We start from the raw sequence: 27,939 nt of genomic DNA, 5'->3' as shown, positions 1-27,939 counted from the left end.
ATGAAAATAGAAATTGCCAGTTGTACGTATCTCAAGAACGGACGTGTCGAGCGCCTTTCTGATGTACAGGATCCTAGGACAGGGAAATGCTGATTTACACTACAGTCTGTTGGTTTTTGTTTCCCTCGTGAAGGTAAAAGCAGTTGACAACAGATGAAGCTTTGCGTATCGCGTGCTTCAGAGCCCTGCAAAGGAGATATTATCGGAGGTTACATTCACCGCGAGTCGGCTGTCAGCAGTCTTTGGTGGCACAGGGGCCGGAGCTCCAGCTGACGCGGGTCCCGACTCGCAGTCCGATCCTGACCCTGGTGACAGCTGGATGATTGCGGCTCGAGGGACGGGCCTACGGACCTCGTCGCCCTGACCGGTGACATTGAACACGCTACTGGTTTGTAAGGCTGGGGTTTTCTCTTTGGTCAGAAATGAAAGAAACATTATACGCGAGCCGAGGGCACGCGTTTACTGTCTGGAGTATGATCTGGGAAGAACTGCTGCAACTAGAGAAAATAATAAAAACGCGATCAGCCCTGTGAGCCAGAGCTAAGGGAGATTTGGAAGGTCACCTGGGGCTGATAGCAAAGTATGCTGAAGTGAACTGCAGCCAGTTTCAAGCCTGTGCCAGAGTGTACTTGCAAAACCACTGTGACAAAAACAGCTTCTGTGCTTTTCCTCTGGTTTGTGCTAAAATCGCAGCAGACAAGAGGTGAATGGCAGTGCTGTCGGGAGGCATCCGTTTTCTCCAGCCTTAACAAGTTAAAAACGGGAGAGCTGAGGGATTAGGAACGTGAACGCAGGTGGGCTAGCAGTATTCCCTTCTGAAAGGAGAGTATCGTAGAGGAAGGAAACTGGCCCAGAATATTCCCTTCCTGGGCCTACATGTCCTTCATCAGCTGTGCCGCTGTGTGCATTGGTTTCTCCTTGATATGTTTGAACACGTTTAACCAGAAATTATTGGTCATGACCGCGATGGGGAGGGGGTTAACATACCGTGACTGCGGTTGCGTCATCTGTAAGATCTGAAAGAGGCCGTTTCCCATCCCGAACCGGCATCTCCTGTGATCCACAGTTAACTCTCACGTTTGGCTCAAAAGGAAGCATGACTCCAGCAAAAGAGGTGTGTAATCTTGGGATTAACAATCGTGCACTTCGGAGGTGCTGCAGTGGCTCTTAACTGCTGATATTTGCAATGTGTCAGTTGTGCTATTAATCATGGTGCCTGAAATCTGAAAACACAACATGCCTAATGTTTTTTTTTTCCACTTCACAAAACAAACCCGCTTGCTTCTGATCAATCCTAACTGTTTATGTAGAGGCAATGGGTGTGTTATATCCAAGAGTCGATGATGTCAATTTCCTTCACGTCAATTAAGAAGCCAGTGCTGCATGCAATTCGATGAAGCTATCTTATTACAGGGCCCAGGGGGGATCTCCAGACCTCAAGGGCTAAAAGCATTGTGGTGGGCATGAGTCTCGCACAGTGTTTCTGCACACAGTGCTGCTGCAGGGAAAAATGAATGGTGAAAGACAAAAACTTTCATCTATTTGTGAATGGAGAAGCAAACATATCAGAAGCAGAATTTAAAAAAGGGAGCACTATAGTACCCAATCACTTAGCTGCCCGATTACAGGAGGGTACTCTGCACTGCAAGTCTAAAATGATACATATACTGATATTATTTATAATGCACCGACAAGAAGAAGTACAATTGTTTGTGTTATTAGTTGAAGCAGATTGTGTTGGTGTATTATTGTGACTTAGTTGAAGATCAGACCACATGAGGAATTAATGCATTAATCCAGATAATTCCAACAGGTTCACAATCTTTTTCTTGCAACTGTATATTGTTCCAGGCTCTTTGGAATGGGGTTCAGATAGTCATGTTAGACCACAAAAAGAAGAAATGCAAGAACTGATTGGGGGAAAAAACATTTATTTTGACAGTGGCAACGTGACAATACTTACAGTGCAGTACCTTAACTTTTCTTCTGTAGTTTGTCAAAAAAGCAATCATAAAGTCCAAACATAATTGACTTCGTGTTACAAGGTTTACGTGTTTGTAAAGTAACAATGTACAAAAGAAGGCACTAAATAGTTCAACTATACAGTTGTATGCAGTCACAGGAGCAGAGATGCTATCGTCTTTGTTTGGTCCAATATGTTATTGTAAACATCTGACTAGCTGAACATATACACACTTCTATAGGTATGTATCAAAAAAGACCAGAATTTGTAATCACTCATTTTGCTTCTTAAACTTATTTTAATAAGACAATTGAAAAAAATCATGTTTTAAAAATAATGTACTGTACATAAATTAATCCTTGGAGATCTGCCTATTCAGAAAACAAAAGGAGCACAAATGCTTTAAAGCATCTCAATGTGCAACAATAAATTAACTAAATCATTGCCATCTTGTTGAAATTAGCAAGAAATATTTTAAACAAACTGATCTCAACTTTCAGCTATCTGTAAGACTTCATCAACAAATGTCTTCAATGTGAATGAAGTAATCTTATCTAAAGAGATGCAGCATTCCTAGCTAACAATACATTCTTAGCTAACAGCTAACTTCAAAAGCAATTAAACATTCTGAAAATATATTTAAACCTTTTGACGACTGCATTTCATACCCCTCTGTAGCAATAAATTGGAATTTTTCTGGACATAATATTTAAGTAAAAAAATATTTTCATTACAAATACATTCTTCTAATGTTTGCATTACAAAACTCCCCTGAAGTGGAAAAGTCTTTTCTGACAAAGCTAAAAATGGTAAAATACCATTCTGCTTCAATATACAATCACTGCCATTCTGTCCCAAGGGAAGAAACTGAAATGTTCTTGCCTTCTAGGCTGGCATTATGTGGGGTAAGATATTTATACTGCACTTTGAGACATACTTCACACTGCTGTAGGTTTATAATAATCAGGACCAGCAGAACAGCAGGCACACATTCATTCACACCAGAAATTATTTGCAATTAAAAACAAAAGACAACAAAATAGACATCTCTCAAAATAATTTAGCATAAGTTTATAGACGTATATGTGCAGTATATAAACTCCACATCCAGTTTTGAGATATTGAAAGGAACACAGATAAAAAAATATATATCTCGGCTCTGGGAAATCTTTGAAAGCTTTTCTGCATTCTTCATTTGGTGAGCTACTGGATTCTCCAATCCACACAGAAAGCCTTAATTGTGCCCATTTCCTACTAATTTAGTAGATCCATACCATATCAATAGGCCTCATTCCTGTTCAAATTACAAAGAGAAATAAACTGGAGGACTGTATTTTTCCTTTTAGTCAACAAAATATTTAATCTTTTATGACCTTAAAAAACCCCATTCCATAAGAATTCCACATTCTACACAGAATTTCCTTTCTCTTCTTTGGCTTATATCGCAGCGCGCACCTTTCATGGCATTCTGTGATATTTCCCCAATATCTGCTGATCATATGCACACCAGCCTCTCAAACATAAAGCTCTTACAGGTGTAGAAAACAATTTTCCATTTGCTTTGTTGCATCAGTTCTATATCACCACCGCAGGACTCCTGAAATCATGGTGTCACCCCGGTTTTGTTTTGCAGCTCAAAATTCCTCTGTAGCATGATGAGGGAACTTCTCAGCTTGGGGCAGAATAAACGAAAAGCAGTTATCAGTTCAGTTTTGCTATAATCGGGAGCATAAAAGGACATGCAATCATAAAAGCAATCTGTGTGATAAAAAAGTGGCATTGGTACACAGTTCACACAGGCACTGGTAAGATGTCACAGTAATCTACTGCAGGCATGCAGAGACAGATTACACAACACAGCCATGTGTGACAATGACAGGGAATTCCCCAGTGAGAAAGGAAAATAAAGGTAAAAATTGCTTCTTGCTATCCAACAGTCCGTTTATTAAAGTCTACAATCCGGGATAAGCACCCCGCGGTGACCTGACCACCAGAGCCCAGGAGCACTAGCTGAAGAGCTGGAAATAGAGTTGCTAATTAAAAGCACCCTTCCGTTGTCACATCGAGACAGGACTGATTTTCCCCCAGCGCAGACCAGCCACTTTTCACTTCGTACAGCTTTACTTTTCTCTGGAAGTACCAGTAGGTTTCTCTGTAGGTGGGGGAAAGATTTTGCTTGTGAAATGCAAATTACTCTTCCATCAAGGAGTAAGGAGATTGTGCCCGGCGAGTGTGTTTTATAGGGGTTCTTAGCCTGTTTGCCTAACTGGGTGAGTACAGTATCTTTAATGAAAACAGGTGGTCCGTTTCTTTTCAGGGGAATGGATGGATGTGAAGGGAGAAAGTGCGATTAGCTATCTCACCTGTTCCAGGAGGTGTATGGAGTCCTGGAGCACAGTTCTCAACAACATTCGCTCCTCTTGGCTTTTCTGATGAGGCAACTGCCTAGAAGCCAAATCGGGGCTTAACCTGAAAGAAAAGATCAAAGCAGTGGTACAAGGAACGTCCCAACTAAGGTGGTAAGATGAAAACATTTAGGTCTATACAATTCATATACTGTAACAGTACTGTGCGCAATTAAAATCCTACCAAGCCCATTTAACTTGTCTACAAACATTGCAGTCTGTTCATTCTGTTGCAAAGACAGCCACTGGCTGACGAATCAGAACTTAACCCCATATGCTTTTCAGTGAGTTTAGAGTATAACTATCAGTCTCATCAGCATAGACACACTGGCCATAATATTAGCAATCAGCACTGACTAATGGTGACGAGACGTTCCATCGGTTCTACTGGCTTTGAAACAGGATTGGAATTAGGCAACGTTGATAATAAGGCACCATGATCTCATCACAGGCATATGGAGGACAGGGAGATCTGTGTAACGCTGTCTGTCTCACTTTAAATTGGTTTTGTCCTTGAGTCGCATCTTAGTGCTGACGTGCATCCTGTGTGCTATATCTTCCATGGCCCACAGCTTGAAGAACAAACTCAGATTGAGCACAGTCAGAACCAGGAGGCTGTGTCGGGAGAGAGGGGAAAAAGATGCTTACTAGGGTACGAGCAGCTCAGATAAGCAAGGTAACATTTGATTTAATGGAAATATAGATCACTTCCCTATTCAAATTGCATACAAGCGCGCTCACTACATTACCAAATCATTACACACTGTCCTTTTTTAACACACCCGTGGCCTGCTCGAGTGTCAGGATTCACGCTTTTAGATCTCTGAAGTACCAGAAAATTAAGAAGTTTAATAAACTAGAACATGGCGCCATTGAAATCCATCGTGTCATTCGTGATAGTAGGACAGTCGTCTTCACTGCACTGCCTGTCACCTGCCAGCAGAATCAGATGCTTTGAAGCACATTGTGCTAAAGCCTAAGTCAGACAGTCAAACAAGATTCTAACAGCTGACAGGGAAAGCACATTGAGTACATTCCCAGTGCAGATGATACACGACGTAGGTGTAGTGTATGTACTGTAGAAGCAACCACAGCGATCTAATGTTTTTCTCTGTTCAGTAGAATGACATCGGTTCACATATTGAAAAGATTGAGGGCGATGATAAAACTTCTCTGTACCCTTCACAGGATGCGAAGAGCTGCACCCCTTCCTGAGATGTCTGGCCTGTAAAAATGAATCCCTGACTACACCCTTGCAAGAGATATATTGCTGGTAAAGGCTGGAGGGGCAAAGGTTTAGACACATTTAGAGCTCGTACAGGTCTTTTCACAACCAAAGCAGCAGTTCTCTTCCTGCTTATGCTTTTTGTCTGAAGCGGGACGCAATGAATTGTTTAAGCCAGGTATTGTCAAACACTGTAACCATGGGAGATCTGGAGAAGAGCTAGACAGGCACAGCCATGCTCACAAGTCCACCAACGCCCACAGCACAAAGCACCGCTTCACCTCTAAATGGACGGCATGCTAAAATGAAGAGAACAGACTTGCACTGAGGAACAACTGAGAACTCTCAGGTTGAAAACAGCCCTTCAGGGGGAAAAAAGAGACACACCAGAGCAGAACAAGGAGTGACCCAGGAATGAAGCGAGGTTTCCTCTATCGTGAAAGACAAAGGTCTAAACATTTACAGGAATAAGGATTATTTTTTTGGGAATGACTTACATTAAACTCATAAAAGCTACAATGGTGGTGAGGCTCCATTTCTGTGTCCCCTTGAAATCAAGTACTGCTCCTGTGAAATTAACACAGAAACAAAGCTCAATCAAGCACATACATGAGCTTCTCAAGCACAGATGCACAAGAGGAAGATGTTCCAAAAATTTAAAGCTTCTTTTGTTGACCCTGAACTGGAGCCTGTTACTCTTAGTCCTACATTTTGTATACGCGTCTACAACAACAGATCAAGAATACCATACCTGCATTCGCCTCGTTAATGTATTAAAACAGATACTGTCCACTGCTCTTATTAAGCAACTTGGCAAATAATAAAAAATGAAACAAAACAAAAATACTTTACACTACAGGCTTAGTATACATATACTACATTCTTAAATTAGTGTTTGGGGCTGAATGAGAATATAACAGAATGCTACAGGACTTGCATTTACATTTTGTTAACAATTAACAGACTAAGTTCAATCATTTCTATTTCCTAAACCATTTCCTGCAAGGCCCCGGCCAGAGTTACAGGCAACCACAAGTCCACAAATGGCCCCTGGACGTGAAGCAGCGGTCTGTCAGTCCCAGCCCCTCGTGCTCCCACCTGCTGCTCTTTATCCAAAGCACAGGTACGGTGAGCCAAAACACGGGACCCTGCGCCCACGACCGAGCGTCACCCCTCGAAACACTTTTCAGAATGATAATTTCACGCTATCCGGACACGTGCAGGCCCCCCCCCCAAACTGAACAGCATGCTGGGTCGCCCCCCGAGTCGGGGCGGTGCTTCCTGACCTGGCGGGCCGGCCCTGGAGCTGGGTCCCAGGTCCCCCGCGGAGAACGACTTGCCCGGCATGCCCAGGTGGTCTGAGTGGGAGCGGCTGCAGGCCCTCCTGCGGCGCCGCGCGGCGCTCAGCTTGCTGGGGTCCCCAGAACCCTGATTCAGCTCTGCCTCCTCCTCCAGCAGCTCGGTCTCTGAGGGCGGAAACCAGCCCGATCAGTCCCCCCCAGCCCAGGTGGAACGCCAGCTCCCATCGAGCCTCCCTGACTGCATTCGCGTGGCGCTGAGTACTGACACACGTGTGAATCATGCAGAGCATTCAGAGGCTCTAGAGCACCCCCCGCACGAGTATCGTTCACACAGGCAAGGGGGAGCCCCCCCGCAAGAGTATCGTTCACACAGGCAAGGGGGCACCCCTCCACACGAGTATCGCTCACACAGGCAGCCGGGTGCACCTCCGCAGGAGTATCGCTCACACAGGCAGCCGGGCGCCCCTCCGCAGGAGTATCGCTCACACAGGCAGCCGGGCGCCCCTCCGCACGAGTATCGCTCACACAGGCAGCCGGGCGCCCCTCCGCAGGAGTATCGCTCACACAGGCAAGGGGGCGCCCCTCCGCACGAGTATCGCTCACACAGGCAGCCGGGCGCCCCTCCACACGAGTATCGCTCACACAGCCAGCCGGGCGCCCCCCCACACGAGTATCGCTCACACAGCCAGCCGGGCGCCCCCCCACACGAGTATCGCTCACACAGGCAAGGGGGCGCCCCCCCGCACGAGTATCGCTCACACAGGCAAGGGGGCGCCCCCCCGCACGAGTATCGCTCACACAGGCAGCCGGGCGCACCTCCGCACGAGTATCGCTCACACAGGCAGCCGGGCGCACCTCCGCACGAGTATCGCTCACACAGGCAGCCGGGCGCCCCTCCGCACGAGTATCGCTCACACAGGCAGCCGGGCGCCCCTCCGCACGAGTATCGCTCACACAGGCAAGGGGGCGCCCTTCCGCACGAGTATCGTTCACACAGGCAAGGGTGCGCCCCCCCCGCACGAGTATCGCTCACACAGGCAAGGGGGCGCCCTTCCGCACGAGTATCGTTCACACAGGCAAGGGTGCACCCTTCCGCACGAGTATCGTTCACACAGGCAAGGGTGCGCCCCCCCCGCACGAGTATCGCTCACACAGGCAAGGGTGCGCCCCCCCCGCACGAGTATCGCTCACACAGGCAAGGGTGCGCCCCCCCACACCAGTATCGCTCACACAGGCAAGGGGGCGCCCCTCCACACGAGTATCGCTCACACAGGCAGCCGGGCGCACCTCCGCAGGAGTATCGCTCACACAGGCAGCCGGGCGCACCTCCACACGAGTATCGCTCACACAGGCAGCCGGGCGCACCTCTTCACGAGTATTGTTCACACAGGCAGCCGGGCGCACCTCCGCACGAGTATCGCTCACACAGGCAAAGCTGGGTATGTGAAGGGCTTTGAGGTGCCCCATTATCACTTTACTCTCATCTTCAACAGTAATGTTCAAACAATGTGTATTGACTTTGCTGTTGAAGATCCACTCTGTCGATGAGCCACTGTAGCTCCAGTAAGAATCTGTATACCAGGCTGTTGTTTTACTTATTCACTCTGTAGGCTAACTGCCATTTCCATAGTAAATAAATTAGGCATTTTGCCCAGAAGAAAAATTAAGGTACTTTAAGGTACCTTATGGACTGATCACAGGGATACTTCATGGTCATCTAGAGGTCAAAACATTTCTTACTGTCAGTACTGTATAATATTGATATTCATGCTTTTTGCAGCCCTGCTTTACAGCACTCGAGATTGGCATGAGTAAACCAGGCACAAAACTCCCCACTGAAGACTGTCAATAACTCTCTATATAAAATGGCAATATTCTGTTACAGCACAAGTCTCCTGAGCGAAATGTGATGGCTGAAATTTTTACAAGGCAATTAGCCCATTAAAAATCAATTACTCTCCTCTCTACTCAATGCCCTTTGAAAGTCTTTGAAGGAAGATAATGCATTTCCTCGTGAAATAAAATTAGAAAATCAATTGCTGTCATTCTAACCTGGCGCAGGTGAAAGAAATGGCTGACGACTGTAAAAGACGCACCTGTGTAGAGCAGGTGATAGGATGTATTGTCAGGATTTGTGGCTGGAATTAGAGATTTATTTTTTAAGTCGACAGGGACTACAGAGCAGCTATAAAACAAGTCAGCTGAAATGCTGACTTGTTTCCATGTGCATCAACCCTTCATTTACTGTAAATGAAAGCATGAATTAAAAAAAGTTACGTTTATTCAATAGCTATTCAAGACAGGATCGATGGAGCCTAAATGGGACTGATTTATTAGCTTAATCTGCCTGTCTCACATATGGGCAGCTATGAACTGACAGTGACACAGAGATGAGTGGGAGTGGGTGAGATTAGGGTTCGACCTCTTCCTTCATTTTCATCAGCTTTCCTGGATAGATTTATGCTTCTGCACCTTCTTGGTCACACTGAGCAAAGTAAGTAAAGAGAGCAGAAGTGCGTACCCAAATGTCTGAAATAATCTTCCAGACCACTCCAGGAGTTCTTAGTGATGAAGGATTTCACAAGACCCCAGGGCTGCTTCTTGTACTTCACATCAGTGAAGATACTGAAATAAAACAGGGAGAAGCATTACAGAAGCCTGGAATTAAGAGAACACATTGTAACTAAGGACACAAGTCTCTGAACGAAACAAACTTCACACAAGCCTCAGGAGGAGCATCTGAGTCCCGACAGGCCATGAGGGAAGGCCAGCCTCTGGGGATGGTAGATTATTAACAAAGCTGAGTAAATGATCAACAAGGAGAAAGTTTATAGTTCCACTTTGACCTCATCGAGGGAAGTGGCAACACTACCAGCAAAGGACAAAATGACCGAAACTTGTATGACTTGTCTGATTTCATTAACCCCTCATGGTTCGTTTTTTTTAATAGGATTTCCATTTTGCCACGCTTGTGCTGGAGTTCTCGCTGTTGTGCAGAGAAAGAAGAGCAGCAGTCAGCTCTTCTATGTCCTACACCCCCGTGTGCCTTAATGTGTTAATCCAGCAGGCTCAGAAACAGTTTCTTTGCTCTGTACAGACTCCCAGGGGACATGTACAGTGCAGTGAAAAATGCTATGCACACTTCTCCTTGGGAACATCTGTATCATTTGCAGTTGCTGTGAATTTTATGCTGAAGTGAACTTTAATTTAAGATGTACAAACATGGTACTAACCCACTTTCAGAGGTTATTTTAAATTCTGATATAGATGGTGAATTACACTTCGAATCCAGTAATTCCTCAATTACCAAAGAAAAAAGAAACAGTGGTTAGATAGTTTTGTTGCTGAATTGGGTCCAGGGTATTTTAAACAGAGCATCAATAGGCTGATTAATTTTTCATTGTTCTTCATGGGTTGGAAAGCCCAAGACCAGAGAAGTGCTTACATCACATTTTTAAAAGCATTACCATTTAACATGCACTATGGAAAAACATCCCGTTGTCATGTCAGACAAAGCAGCACACTCCACTACCAAGTGCACTCCACTATGCAGTCAATATGTCTAAAGATTCTCCTTAACTTACACGTGCACCAAATAAAAATATTTGAATAAAACGAGTAACAGTTTTTTTTCCCCTCCATGTTCATTTAGAATAAAATTAAGGACTTGTAACTTGCAATGCGGAAGTGATCCCTTAAAAAAAAATCAGCTATAAAAACTTAACGTTGCTAAATACATCCCTCTATTTTGTACCTGCTCCGTCCAATTCAGGGTCACAGGGAAGCCGGAGCCGGAGCCGGAGCCTGTCCCGGCAAGCAATGGGTGCAAGGTGGAGTACACCTGGGTCGGGACGCTAGTCCATCACAGGCGACACACCACAGACAGACTCGCACTCGCTCACACCACGGCCAGTTTACCCAGAGGCCAATTCATCTCCCAGCAGGTCTCTGGGCTGTTAAGAGGAAACCCCCGCGAATTTGGGGAGAACATACAGCTCCACACTGACAGCGTCCAAGGTCTGGAATTGAACCCAGGGACTTGGTGCCGTCCACTGTACCGCCATGCTGCCCTACATCTTGAGCAAGAACTTTGGTATTAAGACGTCATGGTGGAACCGGCACTGACACCCACCGGAGACGACACCGGCGCTTGGAGGAGCGAATGATGAAGTAGCGGTTGAGGGTGAAGAAGTAGTCGTGGTACGGCACGTCGTGGGTATAGACCTCCGCGTCGATCAGGTAATACTGCCCCTCCTGGCTGTCCTTGTTCATGGCCTAGGGAGCAGACAGGCCGTTGCAATGAGTTTCGAGTGGGCAGCTGCATCGATGCTGAAATACCTTCGTTGCTGTCAAACCACGTGCATGCGTGACTTCAAACAATTAAATTAAAGTTCCTGTTTTTAACAATCAGTGTTTGGTGGAGGAAGAAAAAAAAATGTCAAAGATGTTTCCCTTTCTGATCCTATATCACATCCTTGTCTCTGGTTTCTCCTGTGTCCAGTCCTCCCCGCTGGCCATCTGTGGACTTCTCTGAACATTCAAGCCTCAAAGCCCCAGTCCGGTTAATTCCTCCTACAGGTCACCTGTTCTTAAAGATGGAAAACTCTTTGACGAGTCCATTAGGACTCTGGTCCTCGACAACTGAAGAGTAGTTAGATTTTAGTCGTCCTAAAGGACCTCTAAATTATGTAATTTAACATACTGTATCACCCGTTTAATTGATCACAATGTATTTGTTCCATATCTTTAGAAACTGGGGATTTAATGGTGAGATTGCAGATCCCCGTTCTGTACCAACTCAGTTCCCACCTGACTGCAAACCACTTTTAATTGCCTTCTCCTGGACATCTTACACCAGAATTTCTAAAAATACAGGTGCACTTTTTTTTAAAAATAATTGCCAAATACAACACAAATCCCAACAAATTAAAGCAAGGATATTTTGGTGATAGGATTCATAGTAGCACTGCAGTTAACATGGATGTCTAGCACCCATGGGGGCGGAGCGGTGGCTCTGTGGCTCAGGATCTGCGCCTGTGGCTGGAAGGTTGCCAGTTCAAATCCTGCGGCTGGCAGAGGAATCCTACTCCGTTGGGCCCCTGAGCAAGGCCCTTAACCCCAGGGGTGCCGTATAAATGGCTGACCCTGTGCTCTGACCCCCAGCTTCTCTCCCTGTCTGTGTGTCTCATGGAGAGCAAGTTGGGGTATGTGAAAAGAAATTCCTAATACAAGAAATTGTATATGGCCAACAAAGTGATCTTATCTCTCTCTCTCTATCAGCAAATATTCCTGCATTGAACTAGGTGGTCACATTTTTGAAAACCACGTTCCAAGCGTTTGTTATCAAAGTCGAGGCACCACACCTGTGTTTCTGTGGCAGTGGAGAACTTGCCGATCAGTGGGTTAGTGATGGTGATGGTGTAATTCAAAGTCCTCCTTTGGCCTCCAGAGCTGTCCTTCTTCCATGGAGTGGCCACCATTCCTGAACAGGACACAGAAGAGCATCATCGCTACCTGCTACCGGACAGGGAAGGGGTTGTTCTCAATTTGCCAGTTATCGTGCTTCTTACAAATCTATCTTCACTTTAATTTTGTTTAACTTCATCACACCACGCTTCCTTTCTCAACACAGCCTTCATTGTAACAGAAAGAGAATTTATTTGAACCGGGTCTCGACTGCAGTAACTCAAAGAACGGGAAAAAAAAAGAACCAACGATTAAAACTCTACTTTTTAATCACTTAATCTGGTTTGTTCATTCTGAAATCCTTAGCTGAAAATAAGTCATCCCCTGTGTCAACGGCTAAAGCACTTCCAAGACAGCACGCATAGTAACGCCCAACGATCCGTAAACATCACTTTTGGTCATTGCATAATGCGTGTAAATGCTAGCGTACTTCAAGAACAACCTTTATAAAAGTGTGAAGAATTGTCGGTTTGAAGAAACAGGAACAACGCCTCCTGAGTGGTGCCAACAACACTGACGTGACACGAGGGCAGGTACTGCACCTGCGATTTTCCGTTCGCTCATGAATCTCCGGATGAAGTCCGAGTCGGTGAAGAGCAGCTCAAACATCTTCTCGGCACTGATGTGGAACACTCGGTTGACGTACAGCCGTCCCTGGCCCTGACTGGAGCCGAGTCGCTCTTCTGCCACAAAGACACACAAGCCACACTGCACCACCAGCAAGAAAATCTGGAAATGTTTTTTTTTTTTTTTTTAAGGTGTTCAAGGAGGGGGAAAAAAAAACTTTCACATACATCCTTTGCAGAATGCATTTCTCTTTTAAAACACAAGAAACATTTTGACATAATACTTTAACAACCTCAATGGACAGAAATTCAAAAACTCAATTTGAACAGAAATTATATCAGAATACTTTAGTAGCTTCTAAGGATTTTGAAGACATTCTGGGCAGCCTATATCGATCACTAGAAAGTAGAATTCCACAATGTTCGTAAACTGTCCAAGATCAAACAAATGTGTTTTTGCTTAGATATAGGAGATATTTGTTTTTGTTGGTAGAGAACATGCTTCCCATGAGTGTAATTATTTCTTCTTGTCTGTACAACTTCTGAATGCAGATGAATCCCATCGGGTTTTAATGATCTACATGAACCTGGAACTGACCAACATATTTGGAATTTATGAAGGTTAACATATTTCTATTCATGCAATTTACATTAACTCAGGTGCATTTACAGCCTTTTTAAATTGGACAGGTCACCACACTCCTAATTTACAGCTACACGAAGGGCTATACCGTCTCTAATTAGACAGTGTAAATTGCTGGTAAAAAAAAAACCAGCTCGGTGCATAAACTCACACGAGACGTTTTAATTTGGTTTAATGTTTCATGCTGATTTACTACTCAGTGTAGTTAAAAAGCAAATGCACCGATATTAGAACACTTTCGATTTCTCTGGTCATTTTCTTCTTCCAAGTCACTCTAAAAGGCCGCCGCTGCTGAACTGGCTGTAGAAGGTAGTTTTTCAGTCATGTTCCGATTCCTCACCCTCCTCGAGCGGATCGGACGTGCTCCTCTCCGTCAGCCGGTCATCGTTGCTGTTCAGGTCGAGAGAGCGCACAGACCGTTTGGAGACCCTCTCTTGAGAGTGCCTCTCCAGGGGCTGTCCCGGGGTCCTGAGGCGCACGTTACCGTCTCTGGGCTCCTCCTGAAGGGACACCGACACTCACAGCGTTACTGTCGTGAGAAGGCGAAGGCCACACCCCAGCAGAGCTCAGGGAAGCAGGAGGAAAAACCCTGTCTGGGACATACAGGGTCTCTTCTTCCATCTAACCCCACTTCTAAAACTTAAAAGCACTTACAGAAATATATAAACAGCAACAGGTTACAGTTAGAATAACTCCTTCAACAGCACACAGCTCTGGTTACCTCACGGGAGTTTACACATCACATCTGCATACGAGTTTGCAGTACAACACTGTAGATATTATAACTATGTAGAACATCTCCTGGAATTTCCAGAAGGGTGTTTACTGTACGGCGCTTGCATACCTTGTGGTCATAAATCCTGGCAATAAAGTGAAAATACTAGCTGTAGATAACGACAACACTGCTGTGTAATTAACTTGACGTTCCCCTGGTATTGTTGGCCTATGTTTTTACTTTGTTGTCGAGTGACATTATATTTCAACGCGTTGTGACAAAGTCCGATAAAAGCCGAGAGTGAATTTCAAGCTACATCTCGATCTCGTCCTCAAAGAGGAGAGAATAGATTCTGAGGCCATGGCAAACCACTCCTGTCTTCTTATAATTGCTTACACTAATATAGCGCTTTTGCGGACACTCCACTCAAAGCGCTTTACGGGTAATGGGGAGTCCCCTTCATCTGGACCAGTGTGCAGCCCCCACCTGGATGACGTGACGGCAGCCATAGTGCGCCAGAACGCTCACCACACATCAGCTATTAGTGGGGAGGAGCCAATTCATAGATGGGGATTATTAGCAGGCCATGATTGGTAAGGGCCAATGGGAAATTTGGCCAGGACGCCGGGGTTACACCCCTACTCTTTTCGAGAAACACCCCGGGATTTTTAATGACTACAGAGAGTCAGGACCATCCAGGTACTGGCCAGGCTCACACCTGCTTAGCTTCAGTGGGCTGCCAGTTGTGAGTTGCAGGGTGATATGGCTGCTGGCAATATGGCTTCCTGATGGCCTTTCAGATGCTGTCTTACCACATTCAGCGCACTGCCATTGAGGACGACCGGAGAGGGCTGGGGCGCCTCCTCAGTGGTGCTGGTGAACTCGGATGCTGCCGTCTCCACCAGAGGCAGTCTGAGGGTAGTCGGTCTCTCCAGCCTGCCTGCATGCTCTTCGCTGCTTTGCTTCATGGCAGCCCTGCCAGATCAAAAATTGTTAAAGAAATCATTTAAGTCCAAAGTATGGTCGTCATCATTGCTGGTGGCGGCGGTGGTGCTTTCAATTCTAGATTAAACTGTACGCTTGACCAACTCAATATTTAAGATTTACCTACTTAAGCTTCAGTTTGACGACGAGACACCTGCGCGTACTCCGGAATTTATGACTGGTTGATGAGCTGAAGTTATAATTTAACCCAGGACTAAATCTCATCTCCCAACTCATAACGGAACAATTTTCAGTATTTAGAGTTTGCTAGTTACAAAAAAGTTTTTTCCCCTACTACAATAAGAAACCTTATCATTCTTGATCATATTAACAAAAAAAAGTGAAACAAAACGAGTCAGTGGAGAAGAATGATACAGGTTCAAAATATTACGTGGCTATACAGCAGAACTACAAAGGTGACAGCCCACTGTCAATATTTCTTACTGCAATCAAAGTGCATTAGAAACTCAGCTCTACTAACGTCAGAAGAGCAGATACAAAATACAGAGAGAAGAAACAAAACTTCGATTAAAATACATACTGTAGATAAAATTGACAAACATTTCCTACTGCACCAGTTAAAGCAACATGCGCCATTTTAACATGAAATGGCCAAAGCAGCGGATTTAAAATGACTTGGAAAATGTGGGGATTTGAATGACATACCATGACTTTGGAAATTCCAACCCTTTGCATTCCCCTTTTTGTTCCAAGTAAAAGAGGGAGGATTCGATCAGCAGAAGTGAAAATGTCTGTATGGGTTGCAGTACGGAGGACATGTGACAGGTGAGAAACCGTCCTTACCCAGCCTGAGAGGTGCCGTCTGTGGAAATCTGTAAGCTCTCCATTTCTTCATTGTTCAGCCCCAGGTCACTGTCATAGTGCTGTCTGACCATCTGCCAGAATTCCTGCTTCGTCAGTTGCTGGGGGTGAAGTGGGGGAAAACGTCAGAGATGCTCCTATAATTACCTCCCAACAAATCCACAGCGGTGACCAACCATCATGTGATCTCCAGCTGATCTCTGACTGCTGAGAAGTGCAATTTCCAGGTTTCAAGCGCACATGTCACCCGGCCCTGTACTGCTGGGTTTTACAAGGATGCACCTTAGCTGGCAACCTTTAGACCTCCTGGTGTTATACCAGAAGAGCTCAATAAATCTGTGGCTCATAAATCATAAACCACATCGCTTCCCTAAAGCATAAAATGAGTACTGGTCATATTAACTGACCTACCTAAAAAACAAAAAAAAACGAGAATTATGGACAAAAAAATCCACAGCCAACATACGTAAGGCCAAATTCATTAATCTTAAAAAAATATGCATAGCAAAGCGGGGCACAAAACGTTTACTGCAATATCTAGCACATCTGCCTTAAACACTGCATTATAATGTAACACATGTAGTCAGGAGAGAGGAGGATCATTCACGCAAGTGCGCCCCGTGTAACATCTGAAACGCAGAGCGAACGGAAGGTATCTATCTAATGTAAATCTGGGGGGTGAATCTGTAGAAGACGAACCCGTAACAAATTAATACAAAATACAGAAGCTAAAAGACGTGCAGAGCTCGTAAACGCAGTTTGTTTTTCTCTATGTAAATACACGAGCCTGTGGGGAAAAACAGTGGAAGGAGCTTTAAGGAAGTAGACGGCAGTAACAACTACAGCATGCAGTTTGCTCAAGCAACAGCAGTGTTTCAGAAGGAAGGGGGAAACTACCCTTCCCCCAGCGAAGAGTCGAGAGTTATTCCGACTTTCTTCAAACCGTCGTCCTTTTCTTGTTTGTTTGTTTGTTTGTTTTTTCTCGAATGGCACGTGTTAGTTATCAACCCAAGATTACCGTTCTTTAATTAATGGTGTTGCAGTCGCGGTTCCTGGTCCAAAACGCATCCCGGCTTGCGCGTCGCTACCGGAGTCGTGCGCCACAGCCCGAGTAACCTGTGAGCTGGGTGTGACCGAGGAAATCCACAGACAGGCGCACAACCGGGCTGAAGAACCCGCCCCCAGCGCCCAAGGTGAGGATTTTAAAAAGACAGGTCTCCATCCGTCTTATTAGGACGGTACAGGCCGTACAGACGAAATAATAGTCGAATTGCGCGCGTGTTAATTTCAGTATTTCGCCTATCCCGCTCCTGCTGGAGCTGTGCCCGAGTTGTGGGCTGTCGCTGTCGCTGTCGGTGTCGGTGTGGGTTGTTGACGTGACGAAATGCGCTCGCGTGTACTCTCTTTGCCCTTTATTCGTATTACTGCAGTACCTGCCCGGCACGTATTAGCAATACACGCTAATAATGAGCATTATTATGACCGTACCATGCTGCCATACACTTTAGCTACTGTAAGTGATTCTGAAATTGTTTTTTAAAAACGTACCAGGACTTGGTGCATTTCATTATTATAACGCATGCAAAGAAAAACCTTCTTCTCTGTTCCTGTCAGATTATTCAAGCATTGCTGGTACGCCGCACTGTTTCCCTTAAAGTTTACATAGTTTTAAGGAACACACAATCTTTCATAAACAGGTTCTGCATTTCAGTTATTTTCCTGTATGTGTGTTAAATCAGATGAAATCCCATAAATGCATGGAAGAATTGCCTCGTTTATCCACTAGCTTTGGCATTTGAAAACAGACATTTTCAAAGAGACAGTGAAAAAGATATTCTAAAGCAAATCTGTGGTGGCCTTTGTTTTCCATGGCATTGAAACTCTCCCTGAGAGTACCATAGCAGCTCTGACACTTCACCACACCTCTCTCACACAGGTATGTGAATGCTAAACCTGTTTGATAGGATCAGCTGAATTGGACTGAAAAGCTGCTGTCAGACAGGTTTTCAGTCTGTATTATCATTGGCACACTCTACTCTACTGAGGATCATAGTGACACTATGGCTTACTTTGATATCATCTTTATGAAGTCAGCGAAAAAATGAACCTTACTTCGTATTGTGTTTCATTTTTGATCAGGATAAAATGATCAGCATATTTTTTGTTCATGTTAAACGGGGTCAGTATAATCCCAACAGAGCAGGGACTGTGATGTGTGATCAGAGACATCATGTGCCATCTGTTGATCTTTACTGGCACCGTACAGTACGTTAGCTCTCTGAAATTAGACTTCCTTACAAGCGGCGCATGCATAACACTTGTAGTTCATGCATCTGAGAGGTGCATATCTACAGGACCATTGGATTCAACGTTGATGATCAGTGAAAAGAAATGTAATCTCATCATACACAAACACTTAGAGAAGAAAATGTGATTCTCTGATGCTTTTGATCAGAGTGTGTGATTGAACTGAATACAGTCCATTTACTGCGATAACTTATCATCAAAATACATACTGTATGTACCTTTTAGAATATTAACTGAATGATTAGTAACTATTTGCAAAAATATGTATTTTTTATAATAAATGTTTTGTAGTAAATTCCTTGTTAATACCATGCTTTTTCATGTCCCTTGCCACTGTTCTTTCTGTAAATGGTTACATGAGGTGTGGTCATAGTTTACAAATCATGCTGTATATTTGCTTGTAAGAAAACAAGACTCCATATTCACTAACAGAAGCATCCTGCTAGAGACTGGTTGAGAAAATGTTCCAGTGCACTACAGATACAATTTTTAAGTGAAATAAAATATCGCCATGGTGTAAGACAATATTGTATCAATTTTGATTTGTATCAATCCTGCAAGTATTTTACTCTGAAGGTTCTGTGCATGCAGCTCCCTTCACCACAGACTTGCGAAAGGCATTCAGGAAATTAACACAATAGCAGGATCGATGCAATGCTTTGCAACACTTCTCCAGTTCTCCCAGGGTTTATGCTTCTGGCTATATAATGTAAAACTCACAAGCAGACCGACAAGTCATTGTTCTTTATTAAAATGTTTTCATTTCATTTCCTGTCGTTTACCCGGACAGAGGAACACTCCTCTGGGTGAGTGGCAGGTTACCGCTGTTCAGAGGCTTTATACATAATTCATCCTGTAATTTACAAAGCCTTTGTCTCATATCCATCAAAGAGACCAGAGTCTTTTTCCCCCTATGACGATTATGCTTATTTTTCTCACCAGGGCAGAGTGAAACGCCCACATAACACCAAATGATGCTCACCAAATTATGGACAGGGAAAAATCACTTAAACTATAACATGCAATTAAGTAATACATGTACAACAACTCTTTTAGGTTTTAGTGCTCATCTAAGCCATGTGAACACAAGAAAAACTAAATTTCCTACCTTGTCTAGTAGTGAGTTCTGCCACATTCGGAAAACACTGAGGTAGCTTCTTTCTCGTGCAGAGAACGATGTGAAGAAATACTGCAGTAGGACAAGACAGTGTGAACTCCTTATTGGCATCACTTTCTATTAATAAAATAATAACTGATTTAAGATGCATTTTAAATAATTGCAACAATTAATTTGCGCTCCTTCTTCTTCTCAGCTTTGAAAATGTGTTGAGACTCGCAAAACACAAAACATTAGGAACATCAGTACAAGTAAGAGGCCATAAAATAGGCAGCTAAATTCAGCATGATATTTGTCCAGGACTGCTTCTCAGAGATACTTATATGCAGTGTGACACTGAAATCACTGAACCAAATGAGAGGTCAACATATTGCACTTCTGAGAAAACATTCTTCACTAAAAGACATTCATCATTTGAACAACTCAAGGGAGCCATATATCTTGTATATGCACATGCATTGTAAGTATTGAATAACTTGTCCCTGAGAAATGGTCACTCTACTCTGCGTTAGGGAGAAGCTCAGTGCCACTTAAGAAGGTGTCAAACTAGGTTTTAAACGTGGGCCATCACAAGGACAATGACAGAGAGGATCATTCATGGTTCTGACAGTAGAGATAGTCCTTCAACTGTACCTTGTCACTATCAGTTGATACCTGAATGGCATTGGGAATAAGTTTAGCAGTCTTCTCCCTCGTCATTGACGTTATGTCTTTCAGTGTCAATGTTATCTGCAATCACAAGAAAGGAAATGTAGTGCTTAATGCACTGTATCCCCTAAGCACAATAGCTCTGAATGTGAACAGTGGCCGTCAGTATTCTCAGACTGACATCTGAGAGCATTCAAGGAGTTTTACTTTTCTGTAATGGGCCGTTGCAGTTTAGAGATGAGCTGATTCACACAGTTCAGGTGTCAGCGTGCACGTACTCAGTAACTGAGGAGGAACACCCACTTCAGCATCTGTATGTCTGCTGCTTATTTTGCCAGCTCCCTGGCTCGCCCCTGTGCTTCGGCTCTGGCAAGAGCTGTCAGGTCTTACCGTAGTGCCCCAGAGAAAGAAGTTGCTGTGGAAACAGAGCCGGTTCTCGGTGAGGTAGAGGCGTCCCTGCAGTAGGATGTCCCTCTGAAGTGCACAGGCATAATCTGAGAAGACACGTGGGACCCTCAGCACCAGAGACAACATGGCTACCAAAGGAACACCATTGTCCTGGGGCTCCACACCTTTCCAATCTATTGTTGAACTGAAGCACGTTTAAAAGATCCTTTCACAGAAAACGGCCCTGTTTTGCTTGGTGGTATGTGCCTGCTGTTCATTATCTTTAGGGCAAAAGGGACAATGGACTCATCTTGTAGAAATGTTCTTCTTTCTTCTCCTGGCTCTTTTGTGATCCTAAGATTTTTTTTTTTAAAGATGAATCTTCCTCCATTGTTTTTGTGAATTCCATCATCAGCCATTTATTTTAGAGAGGAATGCCAATATCCTTTTTAGAAAACAAATCTTCACATTTGAATATCTGTGTTTTTAAACTACTGTGCTGCACAATAAGCATGATTGTAAGCTGACTCACCAGCTATTAACCTTTCGGACTCGGGTAAATCTTTGAAAAGCTTCTTAAATTCTTCAGTCCTCTGCTTGTAAGTGGTAGTTGGTGTCTGTAACCAAACAATACATTTTAAAGTAGTCATATAGCTAAAAATCAAATGTTAATCAGATAATGTCTAACGTAAGTATACTGTAAATTATCAGATAACAATGATCTTTTTCCTTAATACAAAATAAAAAATATCTGTATGTTTCATTGATATCCTATGTAATCAGGTGATCAGAATAGCAATATTTAATGTAATCTTAACAGCTTTTATTTTCTTACATCTGCAAATTAGTCAAACATGTTCAGAAAATAGAAATTGTGAAGAAACACAGAAGAATAAAGCTAAAGCTGAAATTGGGTGAAAGCAGAAAAAGAAGTGAGTCAGGCTTGTGAAAGCACAACACACTTCCTTCATTCAAAAAAATACCTAAGGGCAAGTCACTGAAAGTAGGTCTCAGCTTGTTTCAAAGTCATATTCTTTTTCAGCAAAGTACAGAGATGCTCAGGAAAATCTGATATGAGATATTTTCTGGATAAATACATTATATCACATACATTGTCATTGTATTATATATTGTACATTTTATTTCACATAAAAACCATACCCAGAAAATATAATTAAATATATGGTCACTATTGCAGATTTACACCCTGCTATCAATGTAACATGTTCTTAACAAATGTGTTGCTAAGAAAATATACAAGCATCTCACAATTAACATGTTTAACAGCTCCTTTGTGCTTGTCAGACATTTTTGTCAATATTTTCATTTAATATTTCTGAAACCTTCCCAGATTTACAGTCACAATCTGTGGTGTCTGAATGCACACCTTCAGAGCTGAGCTAAGTGACATACAACTGCAGGACCACAAGTTAGTTAATACTTAAATGCTGGTTTTTAAGTTACACTGCACACTAAAGCATTAGGGCATTTAGTGTGTTTTGCCTATGCCTGTGCTAGGCTATTACATCCAGTAAACATGTACTGACTTCCTGTCAAGAATTAGACATAATGATTTTGATTAGTCAGCATAACATTACATACTGTCAATCCTTAAGCATTTCTACCACATATAGTACTGCTCAAGAACCCAAGTACAGAGAATGACTGAAGAGGCCAGGCAGCAATCTTCAGTTATCGTGGCAGCTATTATCAGACGTAGCTTTTTAAACTTTTGAATTTGTATTATAAGAGCATGAAGTGTTTCCATATAGGATTTTACTATAATAATGGATTACATCAATACACAGCTTTATACTGAGGTGAGGACCCACGTCAACTGGGTAACAGCAGCAGCTACTCTGCAACAGCAGCCCCAGTGCACAGCAGTCAGGTGGGGGAGAGAGAGCTACTGCTTCAGCAGCTGAACCCACTCACAGCTTTCAGCAATGACCTCTTGGCTAATGTGTAATATCTAAGCTCTTCTTAAAACGTTTCAGTGAATAGACTAGAAGTGCATGATGGCTGCAGATTTGCATAAATACAAATTAGTTTACAACTCGTTAAATATCGTACAGTATGTACTTTTGTTTTTACATGAAAATTTCCAAAGCCACCAGATGGAGCCATAGCTTTTGCGCTGGTTATTAGGACTGTGAAACCACACAGCTTAGAAAGACCTGTGACTTTCAAGCTTTGGTTAACGCAACGTGTGACACAGTATAGTATTTGCAACAATGGAAGTCCTACTGAAGCATGCAAAGAGAACTAAAATGGTAAGGGATCCTCTGATGACATTTGCTATGTCTTCTGAATACACTGGAACAGTGAGGATACGAAAATACCACCTTGATAGATCATTTTCTTTCACTGCAATTTATTAACTACAACTAGTTAATTCTCTTTTGTAATGTGAGATATTGGTAAATTAAAAAAGAGAATTTTCAATATGAAGGGAATGAATCTTAAAAAGCATTTTGTATTTCAAAAAGCCTCCCTAACATTCTGAATCTCTCTGTTGCATGGTTTGTCAAAACAATCAATTCCTTGATGCGACGATAACGGGAAACAGGTACAGGTAACTCTGTTACATTGATTGAAAACTGGAAACCAAGGACCTCCCCTAACAGGATATCACCAGCCAGCGTGCTAGTGTCTGAAAACACGTGGCTTTTGCCTGTGGATAGAAGTGTAAACCAGATTTTCTGTTTCGCGACAGAAGAGTACCTCACCAGGAGAAGAAGTGGCAGCATGATCATACTCACATCGTGCTCTTCGGAGCTCCAGCTTGCTTCCCTGTGGGAACTACAGTCCTCGGCGGCCTCAGTCCCCACGGCGCACCTGCGCACCTGCGCCATTGAGCCCCCTTCGAACCAGACCCCTCTGCCACTGTGACACAGGGAAAAACCAGCCTTCAGAGACACTCCATTACCTCTGGAACCAGATTTCAAACAGCACTGATGTCGCACGTCTTCGTCTGCAATACAGTCTACAGGGGGCGACGATGTCCGATATATGTTTTCTCTAGTTATGCACCAAAATTCTGTTGTTTTTTATATCACAAATGTAAGGAAAATTTTAAGAAGAACACAGTAAAATGGGTAAAATCAATATGCTTCCAGTGGTTTTCAGTGCTTGCTGTCGTTTGAAAACTCCATTAATGCTGTAATGGGTTTTACCTGGATTCATCTAAAGCATTTACGTATAACATCGAAATAGGTAATACTTCAGATAAGGGGCTGCAATGGAATGGAATAATAATGCTTTAATACAGTGACAAAGATGTATTAATAACCAACCTCTCTGATAGATTAAAAAAGTAGTGTATTACAAAATCAATAAAAGCCATAGCTTTATCCATGACATTCACCCTGACATTAAGTGTACGCAATAGTGTTTCACAGCTGTTTGTAATCATTAAAAACATGTTAATATATTGTTTATAGACAATAATAACAGATATCCAAAACCAAATACAGTGCTACCAAATATGGATACAACAGCACAAACCAATCAAAGACACAGAAGTCCTGTAACACCATAGCGTGTCAAGTTTTATTGATATACAAATATTCAGACGCCAGCCCTCGTATCTATTGCTGTTTGTGTAAAAGAAAGAGCTGAAAAGTAGACAGGTGGAAAAGCAATATTCCAGCTGTGAGGCTTCTTCAGGAGTGAGGGGGGAAGAGTAAGGGAGAGCCGATGAGAAAGAGTGTCCAAACTGATCGAAGTCTCTGGACAACCTCCCGGGTAAGCGTGAATATCTAAACAATGGATGGAATACCTAAATTAATGGATTTTAAAAAATGCATCTGACATTGCAAGCTGGGAAAGGTATGATCCTAGTTTAAGAAACAATGTGGCTTCTGATATCTATCTGGAGTCCTGGCAACCCTTCAGCAATAATTCCCATTGGAGAACAAGCATGATGCCCTCTGGGTGACCTCAGGTTGGCCAGAATCTGTGCAGCATGTGCAGGTGATGCAGCAGCTTCTGTTGCAAGCAGAGGTGGCGGGTATGGTTGCTGGTGGCGTAGGATTAAGGAAAATGAAAACTAGAAGGCTGCACAGCCCAGGTGGTGGTGGTATGAGATCAGTGGGTCTGGGAAAAAGCTTCCATTTAATTCTGTAAAATGGAGATATTCTGTTTGATGACCTCTGGGACAGGAAGGGTGCTGGGGTGGGAGGGAAGCACCAGTGGAATGCAGCTCTGGGTGTGGTGCATACTGCTCATGGGCTTGATGTTCTGAGGGCTGTTTCTGGTTTGGATGAGTGCCCTGTTAATTCTGTATGCACGATATCACCTGTCAGTTAAGGCCTGAGAGACCTATGTCCAGAAAAGCAAGAGTGGTAGAGGATGGTCTGACCACAGATGGGAGGAACGGGTGGGGGTTGTTGAAGGATGCAGAAATGTCTGTAGCTGATTGCTTGATTAGGTGGTGGCAGCATCACCATCATCGATATATATGGCCTGTGGGGTTCAGAGATGAGGTCTGTATAAGAGGGGAGGAAGCACCATTCTACACTGACGACAGAGATGCGTGTTGATATCTACTGCAAGGTCATGTCCCAGTTCTTCAAAGACAGTATTCAGCAGTGAGGTCTTCGAGAAGATCTAGTGTGCCGTGTAAGGATTCATACGATCAAACTCAGGGAGGTCTACTGATCAGAACGAAAAGTCCCATTCCCATAGGCTACATCATGGTGCAGGGAGACTGAGAGACGCTGGATGCTAAAAACATCTTCAAAGTGCAAAAAATATTCATATTTTCATTTGTGTGTATGTTGGTAAGAGCCAGAAAACATCATTCTGTCCTAGTCTGAGTTTTTTTTTAAATTCCTACTACCACCTCTTAAGGACTGACCTGTTACCCAGCTCTCAGTGCCCTCGTGTGATTTATTACCACGCCTTTCCTAAGGCCATCACAGTTCTTAAATTTAACAGAACAGTTCTGTTCTGAATGAAGTTGTGCAAATATATTCCCCCTCTAACTATTTCTTTATCCATCTGTTTGTGCATCACATACTGCTGTTGTGGTTTTATGTGACTCATACGTTTGGCTTGTGTGTTTGCAGTTCTGTGGGAGAAGTAAAAGACATTTCCACAGCAGTGGACAATAAAGCACCTATCTACAGTATCTAAAGAATCTGTGGGATGTTTATAAAGTAATAAATATTTTACTTTATAAACATTTATTACCCAAGTAATAAATATTACTTTAAAAAGCATCTGAATGTGGAATACAGAGAAGGAATATGTTTTTCATTAATTCTAGGGGACTTGGTGATTATGACTGTTCTTTTGGACTATCTTCTAGGGTTGTCTTGAAAAGATAACTGAAAGAAATACCGATTCATGAAGGATGCCCAAAAGTGCTCAAAACAAAGAAGGCAAGCCTTCATGTACAACCACTTCGAATTATTTAGGATATCATTCTTTCCAAGGTCATTTATAATTCGATGCAAACGACATTGAAGGGAACTGAATAACCAACAAACAAAAGGATTTACAAACGAGAAGAACTTCGTGTTGTTTTGATTTTTGCCGTGGGCGGGCTGGTCGATAAATCGACTGTGTAGTAGCTGGTTGGCGCGATATTTCCCAACGGTGGAGGACCATTGCTTCACGTCCAGTGTCTGTGTACATGGGGCGCATTGTGCGTGAAAGTTAATTAACTACAGGGTGAAGCTAATAATTATAAAAAAGGTTACACCACAAAAACTAGTTTTACCTGTCCGGTAACCCAGACGGATTTACCAAGTGAGGGACAAAGGGCTAAATCGCCTTTGTTCATACGAGAGCACAGATGTGGAAATTAAGAAAAAAATTTAAAAAACAACATTGGAGCACTTTCCTCTGCTACTGTAAAGAGTGCTTGTGTTATCAACTCAAATCAGCTTTACAAAACGTAAAATTTAAGTAGGACGTTTCTGTAATCCTTTAATCTCTTTAGTTGTAGATTTTTCCTATTACTCTTCGTTTGCGCTTTATTTACAAAGAAGGGTGACATCACACATACTGTGAGGAACATTTGCGGGCAAATCTACTGCCTGGATTCTCGCTGAACAGTCACCTTCCACTACATAAAGACACCTAACGCCTGTTTGTCGATCAACCACAAGCAACATCCTCTGGAAAGCTCTGATCAGAAACTGTAGAACTATAAATACCATAAATGACAAAGTAATTCAACGTTTCCAAAATCACCGGTTAAGCTTGTCGCAGCAAAATTGAGAAATATTCTTTCTCCCTTAAAGCTCTGTACTCTTCACTGTCAAGCAGTGTGTCATCAGTTTAAATAGTACCGATACGTACAAACAAGCGATAACGACCGCGCTGCAGGTACAGCCTGTGAGAGAGAATGGACAAATTTACCTGTTCAAATCCAAACAGCCCCGTCAAACGAGTCCTGGTCAGTACGGCTCCTTTGCTTGTTATTAAAAGACACGAAATATCATCCAGAGTTGTAACAGACAGGCAAGACCATCACGCCCGCGTTGCTACCGCCTTGAATATCATCCCCGGGGAGGCGACGCTATAACCCCTGTCCCCCGGCACAGGTACAGGTACAGGTGAAGTCATCAGGACAGAATGCCCGCCCACAGCGAGAGGTACCAGTGGCGCTCTCACCTGGGAGAACAGGCTTTCAGAAGAGACCATCTCGTGGGTGGCTCCTGTCTGTCTGAGCCCTTGCATTAACCGTTCAGGAAGAGCGGAGACAGCTCCGCGTTCCCACTTAACAGCGCAAACGAATTTGGGGTCTAGGGGTCAGACGAGCTCACTCATCTACTGCGTTTACTACCCTCCTCTGAGAAAACTGTAAGGAATAGAGATACATGCCTGTAAAGTAGCCGTCAGGCGAGGGAAACTCCACTGCGAGTTTCCTTGCGGTGATTTAGAAATATATCGGTACTGTATTTTTTAAATATCAAGGGATAGAGACAAAAGGTTTGAAGCGAACACAACGAAGGGACAAGCTGCAAGAGCCTCGCCTTATTCCCCCCGTGCTCGTCCTCTCTCCAAGTTCAGTGGGTCCTTATTAAAACAAATCACAGCCTGTGCGCTTCAGACTACGAAAGCGCTTTCCTTCACGCTGATCTCGGTCGATGTGTCTCAGCCCCACAGACGCCTCTCTCCTGAGGCACTTGGGAACGCCGAAGGCTCAAAAGAGAGAGCGGCAAGACTATCGGCTCTTACCCGAGGGTACCGGTCTGCGGGAGCGCAGGCTGGTGCTCCAGCCGAGATCAGGCTGGAGAGTGAGAGAGACCTGGATTCAACACCCCTTTCGGTCTCTACATTTCAGGTTTTTACATCTTTTTTTACAACGTAAATGCAGTTCCATTCAATATATTTTTAAAAATAACTTTTAGGTTTATTGCTCTGTGGTTTATAC

The 27,939-nt window shown here is 43.5% G+C and overlaps 1 protein-coding gene across 4 annotated transcripts; it reads right to left on the bottom strand.

The window, feature by feature from the left end:
• Window positions 1-1,914: 1,914 nt before the first annotated feature.
• On the bottom strand, window positions 1,915-27,092 carry gramd1c (GRAM domain containing 1c). Of its 4 annotated transcripts, none has more exons than XM_088920725.1 (18): window positions 26,922-27,092; window positions 23,312-23,435; window positions 21,082-21,166; window positions 20,553-20,656; window positions 20,148-20,243; window positions 19,506-19,586; window positions 16,073-16,191; window positions 15,097-15,259; window positions 13,910-14,069; window positions 12,903-13,043; window positions 12,258-12,376; window positions 11,027-11,169; window positions 9,416-9,519; window positions 6,880-7,059; window positions 6,091-6,160; window positions 4,864-4,983; window positions 4,327-4,432; window positions 1,915-3,635 (listed from the first exon to the last, which is right to left on the bottom strand). In XM_088920725.1, the coding sequence occupies exons 2-18, from the start codon at window positions 23,402-23,404 to the stop codon at window positions 3,567-3,569; spliced, it is 1,953 nt and encodes a 650-aa protein (XP_088776851.1). In that variant the 5' UTR covers window positions 23,405-23,435; window positions 26,922-27,092; the 3' UTR covers window positions 1,915-3,566. The 4 variants fall into 4 exon arrangements, with proteins under 4 accessions (XP_088776851.1, XP_088776852.1, XP_088776854.1 ...); XM_088920726.1 differs by having other exon boundaries at window positions 12,903-13,040; XM_088920728.1 differs by lacking the exon at window positions 20,148-20,243 and having other exon boundaries at window positions 26,922-26,992.
• Window positions 27,093-27,939: the final 847 nt, after the last annotated feature.

This window comes from Atractosteus spatula, chromosome 7, assembly GCF_055471065.1.
Source record: "Atractosteus spatula isolate fAtrSpa1 chromosome 7, fAtrSpa1.hap1, whole genome shotgun sequence".
NCBI lineage: Eukaryota > Metazoa > Chordata > Actinopteri > Semionotiformes > Lepisosteidae > Atractosteus > Atractosteus spatula.
The sequence above is the reverse complement of the archived record's forward strand: the minus strand, read 5'-3'. Positions and strand labels throughout refer to the sequence as shown.